Genomic DNA, 19998 nt, shown 5'->3' on the forward strand with positions numbered 1-19998 from the left:
AATGTGTTACCGGTGTAGTAAGGAGGACAGAGGCAGGTATAGTTGTTGACACCATCTATACAGTTAGCTCCGTTTTCACAGTCGTTATCTTCACAGTCATCCATGTTGGTCTGGCAGGTAGGGCCTTCAAATCCAAGGGGACAGGCACAGCTGTATGCCTCCTCCTCCTCGTTTAGTTGGCAGGTGCCCCCATTGGCACAGGGGTTACTGACACAGACGTTCAGAGCAGTCTCACAGTTCCTACCCTGCAGACAAACAGAAAAGAGCGATGGTCACCAACCAACTATGCTCCCAGAGAGCGACAGTATCTGTGAACAAACTGATTACACGCGTCAAGTGAATGTCTGTCAATGTATTTCAAGTTAATGAATTTTCATGAATTGAGTCAGGTGTGTTAAATCCGGGCTGGAATAAAATCCTGCACATCCTGAAAACAGGCTTTAAAAGTGGTCACAAACATCAACAGCCACAAAGACGATAAGTAAGTGTCGCGAGGGGCTGGAACAGAAGCCCAGTCTGGAGGTAAAAGTGTTCATGTGACATCTCACCTTGAATCCAGGAGGACAGCTGCACCTGTAAATCTCCACCAGATCACTGTGACAGATCCCCTGGTTGACACACGGACTGGACAGACACGGGCTACACTTGGCCAGGACGCCACTGTCCACCTCACCTACACACACACATTGTATTACTTTGCATGATGCTTACCTTTCCAGTTCATGTAGTTTTGAAGTATACAGTACAGCTGGATCTACACAAGAATTAGCATGAGACATGGACTGGTGAAAAAGATGCTAGATTTTTGAGAGAACAGCTAACAGCACCTCTGGTTTCTTATCAAACTAAATGAATGACTCCATCTCACCATGGCACTCAAACTTCTTGGCAGGGGTGGTGAGCAGCAGCTTGCCCTCCATGCCCGTCGGTCCGGCACAACGGGCGATGCCAGGCTCCTTGTATCCCGTCTTCACCCAATCAGACAGCCAACGTAGACGGCAGTCACAGTACAGAGGGTTAGCACCAATTGCCCTGAGATAAAGGGGTCAGAGGTTAAGGGTCAGGGACAGTCAGAGGGTTGGTATCAATCACCTTGAGGAATTAATCAATCAATTAAACATGGCAGAAATAAGGATGAGTCTCAGTCTCATGAAGGTTCACTAGATGTAGTGGCACTATCTGACCAGCAGGTGTCTCTCCTGTCCTTCAGATAACACAGATAACTACATTCTCAACTGTTAAGGCACAGTACTTATAGAAAAAGAAACCATACTTAATTTTCAAATTGGTTAAAATTAGGTTAAGTGTATGCTTAGGTTTAGGTTTAAAGTTAGGGGTTTGGTTACGATTAGGGTAAGGTGAGGGTCAGTTATAGATGTTAAGGTTAGGGTTAGTTACGGGAAAAGGTCAGATGTTGGCTATTCAGGCTGCCAATCAGGCTGGTCAGAAAATTCCCCTTAGTCTCTCTCTTCTAGAAAGGACCAACAAGCTATGCCTCTGCTTCTTGAAAGGTTTGCAGAACGCTATCTCTGATTACTTTGCTGTTGGATAAGTTATTTGACATACTTGGGGGGGCATTTGAAAGTAGAGAAAGGAGAACAAATGTCGTTGAATGTTGATACAAAGTGTAGACAAAGGGGGAGTTATTGAGTTGCTAAAAGGGAACTTAACACAACTAGTCATGGCGACTTCTGAATCAATGCTGTGAAAAAACATGCATGCAGGCACAGTGACGCACAGTCACACACACTGCCTGATCGATGCTGCTCCATTACCCAGAACCACAGGCTCGTGTTTCAAGCCAGTCCAATAGCTGATATCTGACATCTGCTAACATGAAAGGCACTTGACTGTGGATCAATGATAGACAAAGACAAGGAACCCCCACAAGCTTCTCTAGATCTTTCTCTCTTTCTCTCTACCCTTTCTTCTTCTTGTCCTCCCTTGTATACCCCTCCCATTCCTCTCTCCTTCTCTTCACAGCACTCTCTTCTGTCGTCTTATTTCCTCTTCTCCATCCCTCTCTCCTCCCTTGCCCTCTGTGCTCCTGACATGGATAGACCTATTGATTTACAGCTGATGACTTTGACATGACAGACAACCTGGACCCCACTGGGAGTAAAGACCTGCTTCAACCTCCCAAAGTTACATACAACCACACACAAACATGCTGATGGACACACACACACACACACACACACACACACACACACACACACACACACACACACACACACACACACACACACACACACACACACACACACACACACACACACACACACACACACACACACACACACACACACACACACACACACCTCCCTACAAAGCCCACAGACTGCGAAGAATGTTATGAAACCTACACGGTGTGTGTAATGTTTCGGTGACGTCACAGTGGAGGGGTGTGTAGCATCACCGCAGCTCTGTGGCTGACCAGGGGAGTTCAGCGGATGTAAAGCCCACCAAACAGCTCTAGTGACGGACTACTGTTAGCCACCATCCCCCTGACACACACACACACAGAGGTGGTCTGGGCTGGTAGTGTGTGTGTCAGGGGGATGGTGGCTAACAGTAGTCCGTCACTAGAGCTATTTGGTGGGTAAGTGCGTAAGTTTGTGTGTGTAAGTGCATAAGTGTGTGTGTGTGTGTGTGTGTGTGTGTGTGTGTGTGTGTGTGTGTGTGTGTGTGTGTGTGTGTGTGTGTGTGTGTGTGTGTGTGTGTGTGTGTGTGTGTGTGTGTGTGTGTGTGTGTGTGTGTGTGTGTGTGTGTGTGTGTGTGTGTGTGTGGCTAGTCTTCAGAAAGTGGGTGGTACATTTGGGGCAAGCAGATGGTAACAAACAAGATGCTTCTGTTTATATGTGATATGTTTTATTGATACTGGTGTTGCTTTAGAAGAGTGTGTATGATGAATATTTGCGTGTGTACTTCTTTGTGTGTGTGAAAGGTGTATGCATGTGTGTCTGTTTGAGTGTATTGGGCATGCTCCGGTGCGTGTGTGTACTCACAGGTGAGACAGAGAGGCCACGTCACTGAAGATGCCGTCAGGAAGCTCGGAGATCTCGTTGCCATGGAGAGACCTTAGAGACGACAGACAGAGTGGGAGGTGATTAGGATTCAACAATGATCATCTAGATCTGCTCACACCGTTCTGTTCAAACAGCCTAAATGTCAGATCACATTTTGATAAAGTCGACTGTGTCGAGATTTGTTCAGCAGTTTCTGTAGTCAGACAATGCAGGGTCGTTATGTTAGAACTACAGTTGCAGAGACCCTGAGGTCTACAGGGAAAGAGGAGTGCATGGAGAGAGCTCCCGTGTGAATCAGTTAGCTACACTTCTCTCTCTAATGACTGCAGCTTTACTGTCTGTTTCTCTGCAGCAGGTCTGGGCAGGGGAAAGGTTGGCTCTATGTCTGCTATGTGGAGCTCAGGGCTGGCTGGCAGAGACAGACATAGGGCTGCAGTGGAATCCAGAGTGGCTGGTGTTGGGTTACTCAACTGAGTACTGAGCAGAGTGCCTAGGCTGAGATTACCAGACAGGGTGGTAGGGTTCTGACAGCTAAAGGGGGGCAATGAGGGTCGATGGGGGGGGGGTCTGTGAGTGAGCGAAGGGGGAGTTAGGACTTCTAAACAGTGCTTAGTGACTGTTGTAGCCGGCTACCACCTGGTACTCACCCTGCACCTGAGAGACTGCTGCCCTATGTACAGAGTTGAACACTGGTCACTTTAATAATGTTTACATACTGTTTTACCCACTTTCTATGTACGCTGAGTGCACAAAACATTAAGAATAGCTTCCTAATATTGAGTTGAGGTGGAATTAACAAGTTACATAAATAAGGGATCATAGGTTTCACCTGAATTCATCTGGTCAGTCTATGTCATGGAAAGAGCAGGTGTTCATAATGTTTTGTACCCTCAGGATATATAATGTATTCTAGTCATGGCTCATCCTATATAACTTTATTTTTTTATGGATTATGTGTGTATTTATATATATTTTTATTGTTAGGCATTACTGTTAGAAACAGTGCAGTAATAGCATTTTGCTGCACCTGCGATAACATCTGCAAATCTATGTACTCGCCCAATAAACTTTGATTTGATTTTGATTTGCTGCCTGGAGTGGGGGGTGGGGGGGAGAAGGGGTCTGTCAGAGTCCCAGTGCCAGGGCTGCTTCCTTCCTCGTCCTTCAATGATTGGGTGACGAGCCACTGCGCTAACCGATAGATATCAAATCAAATTTGATTTGTCACATATGCCGAATACAACAGGTGTTACCTTACAGTGAAATGCAAACTTACAAGCCCTTAACCAACAACCCAGTTCAAGAAATAGAGTTAAGAAAATATTTACAAAATAAACTAAAGTAAAAAAATCTAATCAAAAAGTGACTCAAGAAAATGGCATAACAATAACGAGGCTATATACAGGGGGTATGTGCGAGGTAATTTAGCCGAGGTAATTTATAAAGTGACTATGCATAGATAATAAACAGCGAGTAGCAGCAGTGTAAAAACAAAGCACGCACGAACGCACGCACGCACGCACGCACGCACGCACGCACGCACGCACGCACGCACGCACGCACGCACGCACAAGGCTTAATGGCAGTAAACACAGGGCTTTAATGGCAGTAAAATAATATGGCTGTACTATTTTGTCAGGCCATTAGCAACAGTCTCAGTCTCTTTGGCTGAAGCCCAGATACCTACTTCTAATACCCTTGGCTACTGACCAAACTATTACTATACCTTCCTGTTCAGTACAGATGTGCTATCTTAATTTGATCACTATTGTTGAAGCACATTTTCCTGCGCGGCATAAAATACAAATTGTTAGTTATTCTAGTTTTTAAAAGACTTTTAATGTTTGTCATTTCCACTTTAAAGTGGCAGACTTGATGTATCCCAAACATGTATCAACCCCTACAAAAGTGTTCATTAATAGGATTATTTTCCTGTTGTGAGAAACATGGTCAAATTAAGATAGAACATGTACTGTACTAACCCCTATTTAGCTCTGTACACTCCTTTAATGTATCCACTCTAACCCTCATATGCCCCGGCTGACTGAATAGCCCTTACCAAGGCAGGGGGTGAGGGAGAAAGATTTGCAGTGGGCAGTTGGCCAGTAACAGTGTCTCAGAGAGAGAGAGATGAGAGGAGCCAGGGAGTCTCTGATACAGAAACATGATCTTTACTAAACACACCGGCACACTGCTCTCCTGGCCTCCCTTTTTCATGTCTCTTCCTTTACCTCAGTTCTGAAATCTCTCTTTCTTTTTCTCTCAATTTTTCTTTCTCACCCCACACTTCTTGGCCACACCCTGGCGCTGTCTTGACACACTCCCTCTACACCTAATACCTAATACCCAACACACGCACGCACGCACGCACGCACGCACGCACGCACGCACGCACGCACGCACACACACACACACACACACACACACACACACACACACACACACACACACACACAATACCCAGCAGGCCAATTAGCAGCTTATTAATCCTTATCCAAAACCACAATAAACATCATACACAGGCACACACACACACACACACACACACACACACACACACACACACACACACACACACACACACACACACACACACACACACACACACACACACACACACACACACACACACACACACACCAAACCACATCCATGCCAGACCCAGACCCTTAGCCTGTTTGAAGCTGCGTGCACTAATGATTCCTAAATGTCTTTACTAGTCTGTAAAGCTGAAGGGGTGTGTGTGTGTGTGTGTGTGTGTGTGTGTGTGTGTGTGTGTGTGTGTGTGTGTGTGTGTGTGTGTGTGTGTGTGTGTGTGTGTGTGTGTGTGTGTGTGTGTGTGTGTGTGTGTGTGTGTGTGTGTGTGTGTGTGTGTGTGTGTGTGTGTGTGTGTTATAATCAAACTTTTGGCACCTCAGTGTGCTTTCTGTGAAGGGGACACTAAAACCTGCCAACTTTGAACTCTGAACCCCTTTTGGAGTCTTAGAGTTAAAACTATTAAACGTCTGGCCTGAGACACTTTCTGTCTCAGCCTCTCTATCCCTCCTCCCTTTCAGAAAAGAAAGAGCCAGGTACCAATTGACATTTTATAGGAGGGATTTGATTGATCAGACCAGCAGTAAAGACATCAAAGTTTTCTGTTTCATTTCTGACTCCTGTTCAACTGAGACAATAGGGTGGTCCTAGACAGAGAGGAGGAGTGTGTGTGTGTTCATGTGTGTGTGAGGGGGTGTCTGCATACTGACATAGGGTATAAGTTACAAATGAAGCAGACTTATATGGCGCGTGAGTGAAATGTACCAGGAGTCACGGTCATATAGCTTCATTAAGATCAAAGCCAGTGGCTGGGAGCTGAAATACACTATGAACTAATGATCATTCAGCTGCACCCTGATTCTGCTGGTAAAAACAGGACCAAGGCTTTGTGTTTCCTAATGATCATGGAGGCTGACTCTTATTTTGCAGTAAAAAGCAGCTTTGTGTAGTTCTTTGTTGTCAGCAGTGAAAGACTGCCTGGTAAAACACTTGGAAGTCTGACAAGTCTGCTGCTGAACTGCATTTGCATGATAAGTAACCTTGACCTGAGGCTTGAAGACTTGTGTTAGCTCCCTGATAAGTAACCTTGACTTGAGGCTTGAAGACTTGTGTTAGCTCCCTGATATGTAACCTTGACTTGAGGCTTGAAGACTTGTGTTAGCTCCCTGATATGTAACCTTGACTTGAGGCTTGAAGACTTGTGTTAGCTCCCTGATATGTAACCTTGACTTGAGGCTTGAAGACTCGTGTTAGCTCCCTGATATGTAACCTTGACTTGAGGCTTGAAGACTTGTGTTAGCTCCCTGATAAGTAACCTTGACTTGAGGCTTGAAGACTTGTGTTAGCTCCCTGATAAGTAACCTTGACTTGAGGCTTGAAGACTCGTGTTAGCTCCCTGATAAGTAACCTTGACTTGAGGCTTGAAGACTCGTGTTAGCTCCCTGATATGTAACCTTGACGTGAGGCTTGAAGACTTGTGTTAGCTCCCTGATATGTAACCTTGACGTGAGGCTTGAAGACTTGTGTTAGCTCCCTGATATGTAACCTTGACGTGAGGCTTGAAGACTTGTGTTAGCTCCCTGATATGTAACCTTGACGTGAGGCTTGAAGACTCGTGTTAGCTCCCTGATAAGTAACCTTGACTTGAGGCTTGAAGACTCGTGGCTTGACTTGAAGACTCGTGTTAGCTCCCTGATATGTAACCTTGACTTGAGGCTTGAAGACTTGTGTTAGCTCCCTGATATGTAACCTTGACTTGAGGCTTGAAGACTTGTGTTAGCTCCCTGATATGTAACCTTGACTTGAGGCTTGAAGACTTGTGTTAGCTCCCTGATATGTAACCTTGACTTGAGGCTTGAAGACTTGTGTTAGCTCCCTGATATGTAACCTTGACTTGAGGCTTGAAGACTTGTGTTAGCTCCCTGATATGTAACCTTGACTTGAGGCTTGAAGACTTGTGTTAGCTCCCTGATATGTAACCTTGACTTGAGGCTTGAAGACTTGTGTTAGCTCCCTGATATGTAACCTTGACTTGAGGCTTGAAGACTTGTGTTAGCTCCCTGATATGTAAATCGTAATGGCCGATTAATTAGGGCCGATTTAAAGTTTTCATAACAATCGGAAATTGGTATTTTTGGATGCTGATTTGGCCGATTTTGTCATTTTTTTTGCACCTTTATTTATCCTTTATTTAAGTAGGCAAGTCAGTTAAGAACACATTCCTATTTACACTGACGGCCGAGGAACGGTGGGTTAACTGCCTTGTTCAGGGGCAGAATGACAGATTTTTACCTTGTCAGCTCGGGGTATTCAATCTTGCAACCTTACAGTTAACTAGTCCAACGCTCTAACCACCTGATTACATTGCACTCCACGAGGAGACTGCCTGTTACGCGAATGCAGTAAGAAGCCAAGGTAACTTGCTATCTGGCATTAAATTTATCTTATAAAAAACAATCAATCATAATAACTAGTTATAACTACACATGGTTGATGATATTACTAGTTTATCTAGCATGTCCTGCATTGCACTAAATCAATGCGGTGCTTATTCTCGAAAAAGGACTGTCGTTGCTCCAACGTGTACCTAACCATAAACATCAATGCCTTTCTTAAAATCAATTCACAGAAGTATATATTTTTAAACCTGCATATTTAGATAATATTGCCTACTAACCTGGCTCGTTGCAAACTCTGTGAAGACGTTCATTGCACGCAGAGTCAGTGTATATGCAGAACGGAACGGTTCCATCTTTTACTGAAAGAATAAATGTCTTGTTTTCGAGATGATTGTTTCCGGATTCGACCATATTAATGACCCAAGGCTCGTATTTCTGTGTGTTATTATGTTATAATTAAGTCTATGATTTGATAGAGCAGTCTGACTGAGCGGTGGTAGGCAGCAGCAGGCTCGTAAGCATTCATTCAAACAGCACTTTCATGCGTTTGCCAGCGGCTCGTCGCTGAGCTTCAAGCATTGAGCTGTTTATTCATTATTCTTTTAATTAAACGAAGAACACTTAACAAACTAACGTGAAGCTATGATAAACCGAGTGCTGACATGCAACTTCACATAGACAATAACCCACAAAAACCAAAATGGAAAATTATTTTACAAACAAGTTGAACGTTTTTTTGCAGCCTGATCACCAAAACCTCCTCAACCGTCTTTCACTACCATGTAGAAAGTACAGGACAAGACTTGAATATGGATGTTCGCAAGATAAGGGGTGTTAGGGCTGGACTGGGCTGGACTGGGCTGGGCTGGGCTGGGCTGGACTGGGCTGGACTGGGCTGGGCTGGACTGGGCTGGGCTGGACTGGGATGGACTGGACTGGACTGGGCTGGACTGGGCTGGACTGGGCTGGGCTGGCTGGGCTGGGCTGGACTGGGCTGGACTGGGCTGGACTGGGCTGCTGGACTGGGCTGGACTGGGCTGGACTGGGCTGGACTGGACTGGGCTGGACTGGGCTGGGCTGGACTGGGCTGGACTGGGCTGGGCTGGACTGGGTTGGACTAGACTGTGCTGGACTGCACTAGGCTGGGTGGTGTGTGTCTTCTGAGATGCCCTAGCTGTTTATAGTGTCCAGAACAGCTTCACTGGAGTCACTCTACAATTCTCAACAGTACATGAACACATACACACACAACCCCCCCCTCCTACACACACGTCCAATAACACAACCCCCTCCCACAGACATGCACACAGAGATGGGATAGGAGAAGGTGCTCACAGTAGTCGAAGGGAACGTAGTCCACCAAAGGCCAGACTGGGGATGCAGCGCAGAGAGTTATAACTCAGGATCCTGGAATGAGAAGAAACAGAGATTATACCGTGTCATCAATCCCTCATGTTTAAAACAGATCCTGGAAAAGCAGAGAGTTGTGATTAAGTGTTTAGTGATCTCGTAGTGGACAGGTGGACTGATCAGTGCTTACAGTGTGGTGAGCTGACTCATGTTGGAGAATGAAGAGTTGGTTAGAGAGTTGACCTTGTTGTTACTCAGGTCTCTGGAAGAGACAGAACACACTGTTAAATTACACACTGACAAATAACACCAGGTAAATATAAAGGCTGGTCAGGAAGACACACTCACACTAACTGGAGGTATTTGAAGGTAGACAGTTCCTTTGGCACCACACTGAACTGGTTCCCGTCTAGATACCTGTGCAGAGACAGACAGACATTCAGCATTTAATACATGTGTGAAATGGCAGCATTCAGAGCTCAGCCTTTCTAAAGCCAAGGAGAGAGAAAGGCCAGACCACTAACCCTAACAACCCCCTGTCAGATAGTAGCACTGTCCCACCACTCCTCCACCCTGCCTCCACCCACACCCCTCTCTACCTATCTCTTCCACCCTCCCCTGCCTCCACCCACACCCCTCTCTACCTATCTCCTCTACCCTCCCCTGCCTCCACCCACACCCCTCTATACCTATCTCCTCCACCCTGCCTCCACCCACACCCCTCTATACCTATCTCCTCCACCCTGCCTCCACCCACACCCCTCTATACCTATCTCCTCCACCCTGCCTCCACCCACACCCCTCTATACCTATCTCCTCCACCCTGCCTCCACCCACACCCCTCTATACCTATCTCCTCCACCCACACCCCTCTCTACCTATCTTCTCCACCCTCTACCTCCCCTGCCTCCACCCACACCCCTCTCTACCTATCTCCTCCACCCTGCCTCCACCCTCACCCTTCTCTACCTATCTCCTCCACCCAGCTCTCCTTCCACACCCCTCTAACTATCTCCTCCACCCTGCCTCCACCCACACCACTCTCTACCTATTTCCTCCACCCTCCCCTGCCTCTACCCACACCCTCTCTAACTATCCCCTCCACCCTGCCTCCACCCACACCCCTCTCTACTTATTTCCTCCACCCTCCCCTCCCCTGCCTCCACCCACACCCCTCTCTACCTATCTCCTCCACCCTGCCTCCACCCACACCCCTCTCTACCTATCTTCTCCACCCTGCTCTCCTTCCACACCCCTCTAACTATCTCCTTTCCTCTGCCTCCACCCACACCCCTCTCTACCTATCTCCTCCACCCTGCCTCCAACCACACCCCTCTCTACCTATCTCCTCCACCCTGCATCCACCCACACCCCTCTCTACCTATCTCCTCCACCGTCCCCTGCCTCCACCCACACCCTCTCTACCTATCTCCTCCACCCTCCCCTGCCTCCACCCACACCCCTCTCTACCTATCTCCTCCACCCTCCCCTGCCTCCACCCACACCCCTCTCTACCTATCTCCTCCACCCTCCCCTGCCTCCACCCACACCCCTCTCTACCTATCTCCTCCACCCTCCCCTGCCTCCACCCACACCCCTCTCTACCTATCTCCTCCACCCTCCCCTGCCTCCACCCACACCCCTCTCTACCTATCTCCTCCACCCTCCCCTGCCTCCACCCACACCCCTCTCTACCTATCTCTTCCACCCTCCCCTGCCTCCACCCACACCCCTCTCTACCTATCTCCTCTACCCTCCCCTGCCTCCACCCACACCCCCCTACACCTATCTCATCCACCCTGCCTCCACCCACACCCCTCTCTACCTATCTCCTCCACCCTCCCCTGCCTCCACCCACACCCCTCTCCACCTATCTCCTCCACCCTACCTCCACCCACACCCCTCTATACCTATCTCCTCCACTCTGCCTCCACCCACACATCCCTATACCTATCTCCTCAATCCTCCCCTCCCCTGCCTCCACCCACACACCTCTACACCTATCTCATCCACCCTGCCTCCACCCACACCCCTCTCTACCTATCTCCTCCACCCTCCCCTGCCTCCACCCACACCCCTCTCCACCTATCTCCTCCACCCTACCTCCACCCACACCCCTCTATACCTATCTCTTCCACCCTCCCCTGCCTCCACCCACACCCCTCTATACCTATCTCCCCCTCACCACTCCTCCACCCACACCCCTCTCTACCTATCTCCCCCTCACCACTCCTCCACCCACACCCCTCTCTACCTATCTCCCCCTCACCACTCCTCCACCCACACCCCTCTCTACCTATCTCCCCCTCACCACTCTTCCACCCACACCCCTCTCTACCTATCTCCCCCTCACCACTCCTCCACCCACACCCCTCTCTACTACCTATCTCCCCCTCACCACTCTTCCACCCACACCCCTCTCTACCTATCTCCCCTCACCACTCCTCCACCCCCCACCACCCCTCTCTACCTATCTCCCCCTCACCACTCTTCCACCCACACCCCCCTCTCTACCTATCTCCCCCTCACCTAACTCCTCCACCCACCCACCCCCTCTAACTATCTCCCCTCACCATCTCCACCCACACCCCCCTCTATCTCCCCCTCACCACTCCTCCACCCACACCCCTCTCTAACTATCTCCCCCTCACCACTCCTCCACCCACACCCCTCTCTACCTATCTCCCCCTCACCACTCCTCCACCCACACCCCTCTCTACCTATCTCCCCCTCACCACTCCTCCACCCACACCCCTCTCTAACTATCTTCCTCTCCCTCTGCTGTCAAAGGGAAAAGAGTGTAACTACCATGGACACACTCCCACCCCCCACATAAATATCTACTGGAAAATTGAGGTGTTCTGCTATTGTTCTATGTTGCCCTGAGGGCAAAGAGGCCCCCACGAAGGTGAAGGTGAAGGGGTAATGACAGTGTGTGTCATCTCTTTCTGTCTATCTCGCTCTTTCTGTCTATCTCTCTCTTTATGTCTATCTCTCTCTTTCTGTCTATCTCTCTCTTTCTGTCCATCTCTCTCTTTATGTCTATCTCTCTCTTTCTGTCCATCTCTCTCTTTCTGTCCATCTCTCTCTTTCTGTCTATCTCTCTCTTTCTGTCTATCTCTCTCTTTCTATCTCTCTCTTTCTGTCTCTTTCTGTCTATCTCTCTCTTTCTGTCTATCTCTCTCTTTCTGTCTATCTCTCTCTTTCTGTCTATCTCTCTCTTTCTGTCTATCTCTCTCTTTCTTTCCATCTCTCTCTTTCTGTCTATCTCTCTCTTTCTGCCCATCTCTCTCTGTCCATTCTGTCCATCTCTTTCTGTCCATCTCTCTCTTTCTGTCTATCTCTCTCTTTCTGTCCATCTCTCTCTTTCTGTCCATCTCTCTCTTTCTGTCCATCTCTCTCTCTTTCTGTCCATCTCTCTCTTTATGTCCATCTCTCTCTTTCTGTCTATCTCTCTTTCTGTCCATCTCTCTCTTTCTGTCCATCTCTCTCTTTCTGTCCATCTCTTTCTCTCCATCTCTCTTTCTGTCCATCTGTCCATCTCTCTTTCTGTCCATCTCTCTCTTTCTGTCCATCTCTCTCTTTCTGTCCATCTCTTTCTCTCTCTCTTTCTCTATCTCTCTCTTTATGTCCATCTCTTTATGTGTCTTTCTGTCCATCTCTCTCTTTCTGTCTATCTCTCTCTTTCTGTCTATCTCATCTCTTTCTGTCCATCTCTCTCTTTCTGTCCTATCTCTCTCTTTCTGTCCATCTCTCTCTTTCTGTCCATCTCTCTCTTTCTGTCCATCTCTCTCTTTCTGTCTATCTCTCTCTTTCTGTCTATCTCTCTCTTTCTGTCCATCTCTCTCTTTCTGTCTATCTCTCTCTTTCTGTCCATCTCTCTCTTTCTGTCCTATCTCTCTCTCTTTCTGTCCATCTCTCTCTTTCTGTCTATCTCTCTCTTTCTATCTCTCTCTTTCTGTCATATCTCTCTTTCTGTCTATCTCTCTCTTTCTGTCCATCTCTCTCTTTCTGTCCATCTCTCTCTTTCTGTCTATCTCTCTCTTTCTGTCTATCTCTCTCTTTCTGTCCATCTCTCTCTTTCTGTCCATCTCTCTCTTTCTGTCTATCTCTCTCTTTCTGTCTATCTCTCTCTTTCTGTCTATCTCTCTCTTTCTGTCCATCTCTCTCTTTCTGTCTATCTCTCTCTTTATGTCCATCTCTCTCTTTCTGTCTATCTCTCTCTTTCTGTCCATCTCTCTCTTTCTGTCTATCTCTCTCTCTATCTCTCTCTTTCTGCATATCTCTCTTTTTGTCTATCTCTATCTTTCTGTCTTGACTACAATGCTTCAATCTGCTCATGTCCATAAAGTTAAACCTGATTTCATCACAAACATTTTATAATTGAAATGTTTGATATTCTGCGGAGGAACTCACAGCTCGGTGACGTTTCTGGGGATGCCTTTGGGCAATGTACGGAGATGTTTGTTACTGCAGCGTACCACGGTCTCCAAACAAGTACACTCACTGGGACACTGAGGCCTGGGCACACAGCTTGTCTCCTCCACACCTGGGGAGGGATGGAGGAGGGAGGGAGGAGGGAGAGAGAGAGAGAGAGAGAGAGAGAGAGAGAGAGAGAGAGAGAGAGAGAGAGAGAGAGAGAGAGAGAGAGAGAGAGAGAGAGAGAGAGAGAGAGAGAGAGAGAGAGAGAGAGAGAGAGAGAGAAGGGGGGGAGAATGTGGCAGTGAGGGAGGGGATTTTGATTATTCAAATTGCTTTGAGTCACACACTTAAACACAAAGACACACAATTATCGCTAACAATTTAGCAAAGTCTAAGAACAAAACAGATTGGGCGAGGAACACAGCTAGAGAGATATGAGTGGGAAAGGGGCAGAGAGAAGGAGGGAGATAGAGAAAGAGATAAGGAGAGACATATACCATATACCATATACCATATACCATACCATATACCATATACCAAATACCAAATATAAAGAGAGGGACAGTGGCGCGTGGAAGAGCGATATGCGGGGAGGGGGAGGTAAAGAGGGGGAGAGGGAGTGAGAGACAGAGTGAGAGACAGAGTGAGAGACAGATACCTTTCACCAAAAGAGACAAGAAAAGGGCAACCAGTGAAGAACAAACACCATTGTAAATACAACCCAAATTTATGCTTATTTATTTTCTCTTTTGTACATTAACCATTTGTACATTGTTTCAACACAGTATATATACATAATATGACATTTGTAATTTCTTTATTCTTTTGAAACTTCTGTATGTTAAATGTTTACTGTTAATTTGTATTGTTTATTTCACTTTTGTATATTATCTACCTCACTCGCTTACATATGTTAACATATGTTTCCCATGCCAATAAAGCCCCTTGAATTGAATAAAAAGGGGCAGGAGCGAAGGGGTTGAGAGATGGACCCAGATGAAGTGAAAGAAGGGAAAAGCTGCATTTAAAGGAGAGAAAGAGAACACAAGATAATTACAGACTGAGGAGTGAGAGATGAGAAGGAGAACATGTGGAGAGGAGAGCATCCACTAGTCAGACTAATGTGATATCGAAGAGAGAGGAAAATAGATGACAAATAGAGAGAGAGAGTAGAGGAAAAGAGATTATACATAGAATAGAGGAATAGATATGATAGACTAGAGGAAAAGAGATTATACATAGAATAGAGGAATAGATATGATAGACTATAGGAATAGAGATTATAGATAGATAGACTAGAGGAATAGAGATTATACATAGAATAGAGGAATAGATATGATAGACTAGAGGAAAAGAGATTATACATAGACTAGAGGAATAGATATGAGGAGGAAAGAGATTATACATAGAATAGAGGAATAGATATGATAGACTAGAGGAAAAGAGATTATACATAGACTAGAGGAATAGATATGATAGACTAGAGGAAAAGAGATTATACATAGAATAGAGGAATAGATATGATAGACTAGAGGAAAAGAGATTATACATAGACTAGAGGAATAGATATGATAGACTAGAGGAATAGAGATTATACATAGAATAGAGGAATAGATATGATAGACTAGAGGAAAAGAGATTATACATAGACTAGAGGAATAGAGATTATACATAGACTAGAGGAATAGAGATTATACATAGACTAGAGGAATAGAGATGATAGATAGACTGGAGGAATAGAGATGATATATAGAATAGAGGAATAGAGATGATAGATAGAATAGAGGAATAGATATGATAGACTAGAGGAATAGAGATGATAGACTAGAGGAATAGATATGATAGACTAGAGGAATAGACATGATAGACTAGAGGAATAGATATGATAGACTAGAGGAATAGACATGATAGACTAGAGGAATAGACATGATAGACTAGAGGAATAGAGATGATAGACTAGAGGAATAGATATGATAGACTAGAGGAATAGAGATGATAGACTAGAGGAATAGATATGATAGACTAGAGGAATAGAGATGATAGATAGAATAGAGGAATAGAAATTATAGACTAGAGGAATATATATGAAAGACTAGAGGAATAGAGATGATAGACTAGAGGAATAGATATGAAAGACTAGAGGAATAGAGATGATAGACTAGAGGAATATATATGAAAGACTAGAGGAATAGAGATGATAGACTAGAGGAATAGAGATGATAGACTATAGGAATATATATGATATACTAGAGGAATATATATGATAGACTAAAGGAATAGAGATGATAGATAGAGTAGAGGAAAAGAGATGTTAGATAGACTAGAGGAATAGACATGATAGCCTATAGGAATAGAGATGATAGACTATAGGAATAGAGATGATAGACTATAGGAATATAAATGATAGACTAGAGGAATAGATATGATAGACTAGAGGAATAGGTATGATAGACTAGAGGAATATATATGATAGACTAGAGGAATAGATATGATAGACTAGATAAATAGAGATGATAGACTAGAGGAATAGATATGATAGACTAGAGGAATATAAATGATAGACTAGAGGAATAGATATGATAGACTAGAGGAATAGAGATTATACATAGAGAGAGTAGAGGAAAAGAGATTATACATAGAATAGAGGAATAGATATGATAGACTAGAGGAAAAGAGATTATACATAGACTAGAGGAATAGATATGATAGACTAGAGGAAAAGAGATTATACATAGAATAGAGGAATAGATATTATGATAGACTAGAGGAATAGAGATTATACATAGAATAGAGGAATAGATATGATAGACTAGAGGAAAAGAGATTATACATAGAATAGAATAGATATGATAATAGAGGAAAAGAGATTATACATAGAATAGAGGAATAGAGATATACATAGAATAGAGGAATAGAGATAGAGGAATATGATAGACTAGAGGAATAGATAGACTAGAGGAAAAGAGATTATACATAGAATAGAGGAATAGATATGATAGACTAGACTAGAGGAATAGATATGATAGACTAGAGGAATAGATTATACATAGAATAGAGGAATAGATATGATAGACTAGAGGAATAGAGATGATAGACTAGAGGAAAAGAGATTATACATAGACTAGAGGAATAGAATAGACTAGAGGAATAGAGATTATAGACTAGAGGAATAGATATGATAGACTAGAGGAAAAGAGATTATACATAGAATAGAGGAATATATATGATAGACTAGAGGAATAGATATGATAGACTAGAGGAATAGAGATTATACATAGAATAGAGGAATAGATATGATAGACTAGAGGAATAGAGATTATACATAGAATAGGAATAGATATGATAGACTAGAGGAAATAGAGATTATACATAGACTAGAGGAATAGAGATTATACATAGACTAGAGGAATAGAGATTATACATAGACTAGAGGAATAGATATGATAGACTAGAGGAAAAGAGATTATACATAGAATAGAGGAATAGATATGATAGACTAGAGGAAAAGAGATTATACATAGACTAGAGGAATAGATTATGATAGACTAGAGGAATAGAGATTATACATAGACTAGAGGAATAGATATGATAGACTAGAGGAAAAGAGATTATACATAGAATAGAGGAATAGATATGATAGACTAGAGGAATAGAGATTATACATAGAATAGAGGAATAGATATGATAGACTAGAGGAATAGAGATTATACATAGAATAGAGGAATAGATATGATAGACTAGAGGAAAAGAGATTATGATAGACTAGAGGAATAGAGATTATACATAGACTAGAGGAATAGAGATTATACATAGAATAGAGGAATAGATATGATAGACTAGAGGAAAAGAGATTATAGATAGACTAGAGGAATAGAGATTATACATAGACTAGAGGAAAAGAGATTATACATAGAATAGAGGAATAGATATGATAGACTAGAGGAAAAGAGATTATACATAGAATAGAGGAATAGATATGATAGACTAGAGGAATAGAGATTATACATAGAATAGAGGAATAGATATGATAGACTAGAGGAAAAGAGATTATACATAGACTAGAGGAATAGAGATTATACATAGACTAGAGGAAAAGAGATTATACATAGAGTAGAGGAATAGATATGATAGACTAGAGGAAAAGAGATTATACATAGAATAGAGGAATAGAGATTATACATAGAATAGAGGAATAGAGATTATACATAGAATAGAGGAATAGAGATTATACATAGAATAGAGGAATAGAGATTATACATAGACTAGAGGAAAAGAGATTATACATAGAATAGAGATTATACATAGAGAGAGTAGAGGAAAAGAGATTATACATAGAATAGAGGAATAGATATGATAGACTAGAGGAAAAGAGATTATAGATAGACTAGAGGAATAGAGATTATACATAGACTAGAGGAATAGAGATTATACATAGACTAGAGGAATAGATATGATAGACTAGAGGAAAAGAGATTATACATAGACTAGAGGAATAGAGATTATACATAGACTAGAGGAATAGAGATTATAGATAGAATAGAGGAATAGATATGATATACTAGAGGAATAGAGATTATACATAGACTAGAGGAATAGATATGATAGACTAGAGGAAAAGAGATTATACATAGAATAGAGGAATAGATATGATAGACTAGAGGAATAGAGATTATACATAGAATAGAGGAATAGATATGATAGACTAGAGGAAAAGAGATTATACATAGACTAGAGGAATAGAGATTATACATAGACTAGAGGAAAAGAGATTATACATAGAATAGAGGAATAGATATGATAGACTAGAGGAAAAGAGATTATACATAGAATAGAGGAATAGATATGATAGACTAGAGGAATAGAGATTATACATAGAATAGAGGAATAGATATGATAGACTAGAGGAAAAGAGATTATACATAGAATAGAGGAATAGATATGATAGACTAGAGGAAAAGAGATTATACATAGAATAGAGGAATAGAGATTATACATAGAATAGAGGAATAGAGATTATACATAGAATAGAGGAATAGAGATTATACATAGACTAGAAGAAAAGAGATTATACATAGAATAGAGGAATAGATATGATAGACTAGAGGAAAAGAGATTATACATAGACTAGAGGAATAGAGATTATACATAGACTAGAGGAATAGAGATTATACATAGACTAGAGGAATAGAGATTATACATAGACTAGAGGAATAGAGATTATACATAGACTAGAGGAATAGAGATTATACATAGACTAGAGGAATAGAGATGATAGATAGACTGGAGGAATAGAGATGATATATAGAATAGAGGAATAGAGATGATATATATAATAGAGGAATAGACATGATAGACTAGAGGAATAGATATGAAAGACTAGAGGAATAGAGATGATAGACTAGAGGAATATATATGAAAGACTAGAGGAATAGAAATGATAGACTAGAGGAATATATATGAAAGACTAGAGGAATAGAGATGATAGACTAGAGGAATAGATATGAAAGACTAGAGGAATAGAGATGATAGACTAGAGGAATATATATGAAAGACTAGAGGAATAGAGATGATAGACTAGAGGAATAGAGATGATAGACTATAGGAATATATATGATAGACTAGAGGAATAGATATGATAGACTAGATAAATAGAGATGATAGACTAGAGGAATAGATATGATAGACTAGAGGAATATAAATGATAGACTAGAGGAATAGATATGATAGACTAGAGGAATAGAGATTATACATAGAGAGAGTAGAGGAAAAGAGATTATACATAGAATAGAGGAATAGATATGATAGACTAGAGGAAAAGAGATTATACATAGACTAGAGGAATAGAGATTATACATAGACTAGAGGAAAAGAGATTATACATAGAATAGAGGAATAGATATTATAGATAGACTAGAGGAATAGAGATTATACATAGAATAGAGGAATATATATGATAGACTAGAGGAAAAGAGATTATACATAGAATAGAGGAATAGATATGATAGACTAGAGGAAAAGAGATTATACATAGACTAGAGGAATAGAGATTATACATAGACTAGAGGAATAGAGATTATACATAGACTAGAGGAATAGATATGATAGACTAGAGGAAAAGAGATTATACATAGAATAGAGGAATAGATATGATAGACTAGAGGAAAAGAGATTATACATAGAATAGAGGAATAGATATGATAGACTAGAGGAATAGAGATTATAGATAGAATAGAGGAATAGATATGATAGACTAGAGGAAAAGA

General features: G+C 42.8%; 1 protein-coding gene across 6 annotated transcripts in view; it reads right to left on the reverse strand.

The window, feature by feature from the left end:
• The window catches only part of LOC124038394 (slit homolog 1 protein-like), a 194382-nt gene that overhangs the window by 14145 nt on the left and 160239 nt on the right, over positions 1–19998 (reverse strand). For all 6 annotated transcript variants that reach the window (XM_046354234.1, XM_046354230.1, XM_046354233.1 and 3 more), the window contains 8 exons: positions 13730–13862; positions 9662–9730; positions 9504–9575; positions 9299–9370; positions 3009–3080; positions 869–1032; positions 549–673; positions 11–245 (listed from right to left, as the gene is read on the reverse strand). In XM_046354234.1, coding sequence (XP_046210190.1) covers positions 11–245; positions 549–673; positions 869–1032; positions 3009–3080; positions 9299–9370; positions 9504–9575; positions 9662–9730; positions 13730–13862 — 942 coding nt within the window. The remainder of the gene's footprint in view (positions 1–10; positions 246–548; positions 674–868; positions 1033–3008; positions 3081–9298; positions 9371–9503; positions 9576–9661; positions 9731–13729; positions 13863–19998) is intronic.

The sequence above is a fragment of the Oncorhynchus gorbuscha genome, linkage group LG06 (assembly GCF_021184085.1).
Source record: "Oncorhynchus gorbuscha isolate QuinsamMale2020 ecotype Even-year linkage group LG06, OgorEven_v1.0, whole genome shotgun sequence".
Taxonomy (NCBI): Eukaryota; Metazoa; Chordata; class Actinopteri; order Salmoniformes; family Salmonidae; genus Oncorhynchus; species Oncorhynchus gorbuscha.